This window comes from Phalacrocorax carbo, chromosome 22 (assembly GCF_963921805.1).
Source record: "Phalacrocorax carbo chromosome 22, bPhaCar2.1, whole genome shotgun sequence".
Classification (NCBI taxonomy): domain Eukaryota; kingdom Metazoa; phylum Chordata; class Aves; order Suliformes; family Phalacrocoracidae; genus Phalacrocorax; species Phalacrocorax carbo.
Genome location: NC_087534.1, coordinates 3,086,492 through 3,094,577, shown reverse-complemented (window position 1 = coordinate 3,094,577; position 8,086 = coordinate 3,086,492). Strand labels below are relative to the sequence as shown.

General features: G+C 64.9%; 2 protein-coding genes across 2 annotated transcripts; one reads left to right on the top strand and one right to left on the bottom strand.

The window, feature by feature from the left end:
• Nucleotides 1-1,056: 1,056 nt before the first annotated feature.
• On the top strand, nt 1,057-3,282 carry TMEM54 (transmembrane protein 54). The gene is made up of 6 exons (XM_064471607.1): nt 1,057-1,230; nt 1,855-2,048; nt 2,406-2,465; nt 2,637-2,825; nt 2,905-3,039; nt 3,190-3,282. Exons 1-6 carry the CDS (start codon nt 1,218-1,220, stop codon nt 3,280-3,282), a joined length of 684 nt encoding a protein of 227 aa, XP_064327677.1. The 5' UTR covers nt 1,057-1,217.
• An 815-nt stretch (nt 3,283-4,097) lies between these two features.
• HPCA (hippocalcin) lies at nt 4,098-5,654 on the bottom strand. The gene is made up of 3 exons (XM_064471172.1): nt 5,277-5,654; nt 4,484-4,589; nt 4,098-4,195 (listed from the first exon to the last, which is right to left on the bottom strand). The coding sequence occupies exons 1-3, from the start codon at nt 5,652-5,654 to the stop codon at nt 4,098-4,100; spliced, it is 582 nt and encodes a 193-aa protein (XP_064327242.1).
• Nucleotides 5,655-8,086: the final 2,432 nt, after the last annotated feature.

The following is an 8,086-nucleotide window of genomic DNA, read 5'->3' as shown; positions in this document are numbered from 1 at the left end:
ATCCTTTCCAAAGATGTACAGTGAAATCCTCTGCCTGCCCTTGCTCAGGCGTTAGTGAACACTGCCCTAGCCCAAGGCATGGGGAAAATGAGGGCATCTCCTCTTCTGCCTCTAGAAAGTGACAGCCTTGTTCTGTCTGCAGCTGGGATGGGATGGGGCTGGGCCTGCTCTGTCCTGAAGCTGTAGCAGGGAGAGGTTTCTCTTCCCCCTCCCTGCGCAGCAGGGCTGTGTACAGGTGAAAAGAGGGGAAGGATGGGGACTGGTGTGCTGAGCCAAACTCCCAGTGCTGCTGGGTGTAAGAGATCTGAGGAGGGCGAGGGCTGAGCTGGTGCCTCAGGTTCATATTAGGGATGAGAGTCTTTGAGCTTTTGCCTAGACCAAGCCCTTCCCCAGACCAGCCCTGGGAGCCAGGGCCCCATGGCTGTCCCTGTAATTAAATTGTTGGTGCCTCATGTCTGCACCGAGCTTTGCAGAGGGCATTGCTTAGCAAAGATCTCTGATGAGCAAGGGAGGGCTCCCCAAAGCACTGGGGCTGGGCTGCTCTTCCCACAGCCACCTCGGCAAGCTGTTGGCCCCAGTCCCCCTCACTCAGTATCCTGCTATCAGTAACTTCCCTGGAAGCTTCATTAGGGCAACTGCCACCAAACTGGCTCCTCTGAGTCACCTTCTGGGAAGTCGGCACCAGCCCTGACCCCTCTGCTTTTCCCTCTCTCTGCAGGCCGGTCCCTGGTACCTGATGGTGCTGGTCTCTGCCCTGTGGTCCGGCAGCATCCCTGCCCCGAGGGGCTGCCCCTTCCCAGACCCTCAGCCCGTGGCCTCGGACCTGCCTGGCTGCATCCCAGCCTACTGCCATCGCTTTAGAGCGGACTGACCCGCGTGTGCTGGGGAGGTGGGGAAGGGGCTGAAGCGGTACGGTGTGGTGTATCGCCCTGGCATGGCACAGCTCAGCAGCAAGGGGAGCGCAGGGGTGGCGGAAGGGTTGTGCTTCCCCTTGACGGAGGCAGGCGAAGGTGGAGTTATCCCTTTGTTCCTCCCGGGGAGCTGGTCCGACAGGAATTGGAGCAGCAGCGGGGTGCAGCAGGCGAGTGGCTCCGCTGGCCTGCTCCTGCCCAGTGGTGGGGATCCCGATGGATCTGGCTGCCAACCCGGGTGCTGAGGGCAGGGCAGGCCCCGGGAGCATCGAGGGGCTCTGACGGCCTGATCCTGGCTGGGTGAAGATGTGTCAAGTGGGTGAGTCTGGTTCTGGCGTGGTGATTACGACATGAGGGTGTTCCAGACCTGCCTGCGGCTCCAGCACTGCCCTCCTGCAGGGGAAACTGAGGCAGGCAGGGAGGGGAGCTGAGGGGCTCGAACAGGGTCAGGGACAGGGCTGGGCTGAGCACCCAGGTGACGGTGGGTGCATGAGGAGAGCGGCCAAGGGGTGGGTCCCAACAGGGGAACAGCCCGGCTGCTGCTGCTGTCGCTCCTCAAAGCACCAGGTGCCAAAACCCAGTGCTGGAGCTGTTGTTTATGGGCAGCTGCTCTCCCCAGAGCTTCCTCATCGCTCCGGGGAGTCCTGGCCCTTCTCAGCACCATCAGGGATGCCTGACCCCATGGCTGCTGGCCCTGTGCTGCTGCTGCAGTCCCAGGAGAGCCGGCTGGAGCGGTGGTTTGCATACCTGGGCTGCCGGCATCTGCTGCCACCGTCGCCTCCTGCCTCACCACCCCGCCAACATGGGGCACGTCCTCTGGGGCTGTTCCCAAACATCCCCTGTCTGTGCTGAGCGTGATGCCAGGGTGAGAGGGATGGCTTGGTGCTGGCCACCTCACACCGTGCGACCTCCTTGCCCAGCCCTCCCGTCCCCTTTGTCTCAGGCCACCTTGATCCCAGCAGCCACCAAAGGGTCCTCATGAAAACGGGCCTCATCCTCCTCATCATTGGGCATCTCAACTTCATCACTGGCGCCTTTGTCCATGGCACTGTCCTCCGCTTCGTGGTCAACCCCCGGGACGCTATCTCCCTGCAGTACGCCGTCACCACCGCTGCCTCCATCATCTCTGCACTGCTGGTACCATGGGGTGCGGGGGGTGGGGTTGGGGGACATGGAGTGGCTGCAGGAGGATGCAGGACGGATGTGGTATGGATGCAGGCTGGAGAGAAGGTGGGATGAAGGAGGCTGTAGGATGGACACTGCTCCATCTCCCCTTCCCTGCTCTAAATAGGCCTTTCTAGCACAAAACTGGGGGGGGTTAAATGCACAGGGACTTGTCGCTAGGTGGAGGCTGGGGGAAATGGAGCTCTGCCCCCCCACCATACTGAATTGGCCAGATGAGCTTTCAGGGACAATGTCACCAGCGAAAGGGGATGGGTGACCCTGGGGTGGGCAGGCACCGTGCATCACTGACCTTCCCACGCTTCCTTGCAGACAATCTCCTGTGGAATAGCTGCCCTCATGCTGTCCCGCTACCTCAGCCCCTCCACCCTCGTAAGCACCCCCAGCCCCGCAGCCCCTCACCCCGCAGGCTGCAGCCATCCCATGGAGCGTGCACAGCCACCACATCGCCTTGCTCAAGGACTGTCCCCGGGGCGGGAGCCTGGACGGGCGGACGTGCATGGCCCCGGCTCGCCATGCTGCCTCTTCTCTCCCCTCCTGCAGAAATGGGCGGTTTTCGCCCTGAGCGCCAGCAGCAGCCTGGGCTGTCTGTCCTGCCTGCTGGGGCTGGCTGTCTCCATCGGGCTTACACTGGGCAGCCAGGGCCGGGTGCTGCTGGCCCCCTGCACCTTTGCCAACGTCGCCCTCACCCCGGTCTCCCGCGAGTGCCCCTTCGATCCCACCCGTGTCTATGTGAGTCCGGTGGGCTGGGGCTGTCTGCACTGGGCACGGGGGGATGCAGGTGGGGACCTGACACCCCATGTCCCTGCAGAGCTCCACCCTGTCCCTCTGGGTCATCTCCCTCCTGCTCTACTCGATGGAGATGATCTTCAGCATCCGCTGCTTTCTGCTCACCATCGACCTCCTCCGCCTCGGATGCTGCTGCTGCGGGGTGTACCGGAGGAAGGTGACTCCTGATCCCTGGGCTCAGCACCGACCCACTGCAGGGCTGGGATGGATCCAGCTGGGCACAGGGGCTCTGGGACACGGGTAGGACTTGCCAACCCAAAGCTTTCGTGCCCCCAGTCTCATTCTCATCATCCTCTTTGGCTTGCAGGTCTCCTTGCCGGCAGCCCCCGTGGAGAGCGCCGACCCCGGGCAGTGCCTGGACTTGCTGAGGCTGGACAGTGTGGAAACCGCCCAGCTCTGAGTGGGCCCCAGGGCTGACCCCATGGATGTGCCCTGGCCAGCCCTGCCCCACTCCAACCCCCAACAGCACCGCGATGGGACCTGGCTGCCCCCCAGCCAGGCTATCGGGCAGACATTTCTCCGGGATGCCACCAGCCAAGACACATGAGCCCATCCCTGTGGCCTCGGGTCACCTGCAGTGAGGGAGGTGACCAGGCTGGATCCAGACCCTGTGGGGAGGAACTTCCCCCTCAGCATTGATGGCCCCTTTCCCACCAGTGACTGCACTGACACAAAATTTATTCTGCAGGTATTAAAAGACCAGAAGCGTGTCCCCTCCCCGCGCCCCCCACCCGTGTGCTGGCCGTGGGGAAGGGGCTGGCCTGGCCCCGTGGCCATGGCAGCGTGTGCATGCGTGGAGGGTGCTGGAAGGCCCCTGAGCCACTGGGTCTTTGTCCCCTGGACCATGTCCCTGCATCCGCTGGAGATGCAGCGGTGCCTTTGCTGCCAGCCTTTCCCACCAGGCTGGGTTGTCCCCCTGCTTCAAGCCCCGGGTGCTGGGGGGGACCGTCCTCACTCAGGGCAGACCCTGCCTCCATCCTCCTTCCCCCAGGCGAGCCAGGGCAGGAGCCCACCTGGCGCTGGGGACCGTTCCCCCGGGCTCCCCCTTGCCCCAGCCTCATCCAGGCTCCAGCTCTCTCCCCACGAGGGGCCGTGGGGGCACGGCAGTGGGGACCACGGGGCCTGGGCAGGGGACAGTGGCAGTGGCTGGCTGCAGTGTTCAGGGGGTGGTGTGGGGCCGTGGGGGCCATGGGGGGCTGTGGGGGTCGGCAGGGCTCAGAGCTGCATGGCGCCGCTCGGGTCGCACTGCAGCAGGCGCACGATGGACGGGTCGCTCTTGGCACCTTTGATGAACTCCTCCAGCGAGAGCTTGCCTGCGGAGGGGGACACGGCTCAGCCCGGCAGCCACCACCCCACCCCGCGTGCGCACGCGGGACCAGAGACCTCCCGGCACCGTGGACACCCACCCACCCTGGATGAGCACCCCTGGGGTCCGCTCCCCAGGCTGCGGGGGCATGCCGAGCCTCTCCGGCTGCCGGGGCTCCCCCCGGCCACCCTGGCGGACGCACACCATTTAATCAGCCTGCGTGTGCCTCCTTCTAAGGCCCCCGGATTTAGCCATGAGACCTTTCCCTTAATCCCCTCCATCTCCTCTCATTTACCGTCATTATTAGTATCCATCTGTTGGAAGATTTTTTCCGTTCTTTTCTCCGGAGTCGATTCATCTTCGGGCATGTTCATCACAGAGGAGACCATTTTGTAGATGGCCTGGGAGCGGGAGACGGGGATGAGGGTGGGCACCTGCCATCGCCCACCCAGGACAGGGGACAGAGCTCTGGGCTTCACTGCCCTGGGAAGGGCGCTGGCATTTAAACCCTCCCTGTGCAATCAGGCTATGGGGAGCTTTAGCTCCCAGCGCAGCCGGGATGGATGCAAGCAGCAGCCCGAGGGAAACAACCTGGCTGCAGGAGGCAGTTGGAGCTGCTCCTGCAGGGAGGAGATGCCCACTGAGATGTCACCGCCATGGCCTTGTGAGTCACCTTCTGATGCCGATGCCACCAGGTTGCGGTCTGGGCAAGGCCCGCATCTGCTGTTAGTTTGCCGACAGCACATCCCTCTGCCCCAGGGTGCTTGGGGACGGCTGCCGTGCGCCCAGCCCTCCCCAGGAGCGTGGCGAGTGGGGCCAGTAGGAAGAGCCCTGGGCTGGGGTGACAAAGAGTTGTCCCCTGGACAGGGAAGGACCAGGGGATGCCCTGGGGTAGACTGATCCCTACAGCTGCAGAGCTCAGCGAGCAGTTCTCTGCAGACAGCAATAAGCTCCATCCCGGGCACCATCAAGCCCTGTGCCAGGGGTAACGGAGAGAGCATGTCCCCAGCCCGCCTGCATCCTGGGAGGGGACAGCCACCGTCATGCCAGGGTGACCCACTAGAAGCTGTGGTGGGGTGAGGGAGTACCTGCACGATCTCCAGCATCTCCTCCCGGCTGATGTAGCCGTTGCCATCCAGGTCATACATGCTGAAGGCCCACATGAGCTTCTGCTCCAGCTTCCCGCGGGAGGTGACGCTCAGGGCGATGATGAACTCTCGGAAGTCGATGGTGCCGTCGCCGTTGGTGTCGAAGGTGCGGAAGACGTGCTCGGCGAACTTGGAGGCGTCGCCGTAAGGGAAGAAGTTGGCGTAGATCTTCTTGAATTCCTCCACATTGAGCATGCCCGAGGGACAGTCCTTCAGAAAACCCTTGTACCAGCCCTGTAGCTCCAGGTCGGAGAACTCGGTGTTTTCCCGCAGGTCCTGGAGCATCTCGGGGCGCAGTTTGCTGTTCTGCTTCCCCATGCCGCTGGGACACAATGGCTGTCCCAGGGGATGAGCGCTGCAGCGGGGTAGGCGCCTGGCCCGGCTCGGGGGGGGGTCTCTCTGTGCTACAGGAGGGGAGAGGGATGGGGCAGCACTCCCTGGCAGCCCCCAGACACCCGGACAGACGCAGACGTGGATGTGGCCCCCTCCATCCCTGGCTGTCCTCTCTGAGCCGTCAGCCCTGGGGATCACCTGGTGCTGGGCAATGCCAGCCCCCCCGCATTTGCATAATAAGCCCGTGTAGCTCATTTGCATAATATATAAGCAATATATAGCTGGTATCTGGGGGGCAGAGGAGCCTGGAGGAGGGGAAGGGGCTGGATTCGGCCCCAGCAGTGTGCTAGCTGAGGCTCTGGGTCCAGCCCCAGCTTTGGGGCTGGCCAGATCTGGGTCAGCTCCCTTGGAAGGAGGGTTATTTTCAGCTCCTCCATTGCCTCTGTTAATATTTGATGCCTCTGGCTGGCACTGGAGCCCTGGGAAGGGCCTGGGGCTGCAGGGCTCTGCTTGGGGCCCCCCTCCTTACTTCAGGGTACGCACACCCCTGGGACACCCAGTGCACCCCATCCTGCTGGGGTCACCCCCAATGTGTGCAGAGGGGCAGGGAGGAGGTCAGGGTGGGTGCCCAGCATCTGGCCACACACCCCAGGTCCCCATGCCGGGGGCTCTGGGGAGACCTTGACCCGCTGCCCCCACCCCAGGCTGTGTTATGACCCATGTGCGGGGAGAGGATGGCCTCAGGGGGCTTCATGGATGCATGGGGGGACGTCAGTGCCTGGAGCACCCACTGTCTTACCCAAAGGAGGGAGGGGCCCCAGCACCCCCTGACCCCTCATCCTTTGGGATCACAGGGCAAACAGGACTCCCCAAGAGGAGCAGCCCAATAGGGTTGGACCCCCCTGATATGGGGTCTGGGACCCCACAGTGTCTCTCCATCCCCCCACCATGGCTCCATCCCCACTCCAGCAGCCCAAAGGAGGATCTGTGTGTCCTCACCCCACTGAGGGTTCCCCAGCCGGGTCCCCCTGGGGCTGGCAGGACCCCCAGCCCTGCTGCTGGGGAGCTGTGTCCCCTCCCCACTGGCCAGGGCAGCTCCTGCCGCTGGGAGGGGAGCCCGCGGGGGGTCAGCAGCCCAAGAGAGGTTTGGAAGGACCCCCCCAAAGCGGGCACCGCTGGAAGGGTGGTTGGGCACCCCCAGGGGAGATGATCCGGGTGCGGGGGGGCTACAGGGGATTCTCCCAGAACCCGGCATCCCCGGAGAGAGGGACACCCAAGGAAAGGTCCCCCGGGGGGGGGGGTGTGAATTACCAGGCACCCCCGGAAAGATGTGTCGGGGCGGGAGGGGGGCACAGGGCACCCCCGGTAAGGTGCGGGGTGGGGGGCTGCACAGCCGCCGGCGGGGAGGGACGTGCCCGGGAGCCGGCTCCGTGCCGGTGCCCCGATCTCCCCGGTCCCCCAGTGCCCCCCGGTGTCGTCCCCCCCACCGGGTCCTCCCGTCCCCTCCGCCTCCTACCTGCCCGGGGACGAGCTGCCACCGCCGCCGCCGTGCGCCAGCAGAGCCCGGGAGCGCCCGCCGGTAGTGCCCGCCGCAGCGCCGGGCTGCGGGGGGGCACCGGCTCCGGGGGGCACCGGCTCCGGGTGGGGCACCGGCTCCGGGTGGGGCGCCGGCTGGACAGGCAGGCGCTCCCCCCTCCAGGATCCCCCACCCGCCCTGGGACCCCACCGCTCCCCCACACGGGACACTGCCCCACGCAGCTGCCTGCCGTGGGGCTCGGTGTGAAGTCCCCGGTCCCCCCGCTGCCGGGGTCCGGGGAGGGGCGGGGGGGAGACCCCTATTGCACTGGCAAGGGCTGGGGTGGCTCTGGGAGCACTGGGAGCACTGGGAGCACACCAGTGTTGCTGCGTTGGCACACCAGACAGGCGAGGTGGCTGTGGTCATCTCCGTCCGGGAGCCGGGCTCTCGGGCTGCCTGCAGACCCGAGCGGACACGGCATGTCCCTGGTCGGGCCTTCAAGGGGTCTGTTAGAGATGTCCCTTGTCCCTTCTGTGGGGTGCCATCCCGCCCCGGGCTGCCATGAGGTGGGTGGGATGGGGAAGCACAAGGGTGTGTGAGCACACACACGCCCATCCCTGTGCGTGCACCGAACTGGGGACCCCTCTCTCCATGTGCCCCCCGCCATCACACCTGCCTGTCCCCACCCTGTCCCCTCTGAAAGAGCCGCTGTCCCCGGACACGGGCCAGGGTGGTCCCTGCAGGCACAGAGAGAGCTGGGGGTTGCATGTGCCTCGGGCATCCCCAGCTCCCGGGCACAGGTTTAGCCATCACCTGCCCGCTGCCCCAAGAAAATGCCAATCCATGCATTTTGGGGCTGGAAGGGGTCATTTTCGGATTGAGTGTCCCCAGCACACACTTG

Excerpts from the sequence above, each read along its gene's own strand:
- TMEM54 (XM_064471607.1), top strand. Across the intron at positions 2,049-2,405 it reads CCATCATCTCTGCACTGCTG|ACAATCTCCTGTGGAATAGC; the intron begins GTACCATGGGGT and ends GCTTCCTTGCAG. Across the intron at positions 2,826-2,904 it reads TCGATCCCACCCGTGTCTAT|AGCTCCACCCTGTCCCTCTG; the intron begins GTGAGTCCGGTG and ends ATGTCCCTGCAG.
- HPCA (XM_064471172.1), bottom strand. The coding sequence starts at position 5,654 with ATGGGGAAGCAGAACAGCAAACTGCGCCCCGAGATGCTCCAGGACCTG. Across the intron at positions 4,590-5,276 it reads AGATGCTGGAGATCGTGCAG|GCCATCTACAAAATGGTCTC; the intron begins GTACTCCCTCAC and ends TCCCGCTCCCAG. Across the intron at positions 4,196-4,483 it reads GATGGATACTAATAATGACG|GCAAGCTCTCGCTGGAGGAG; the intron begins GTAAATGAGAGG and ends CCCCCTCCGCAG.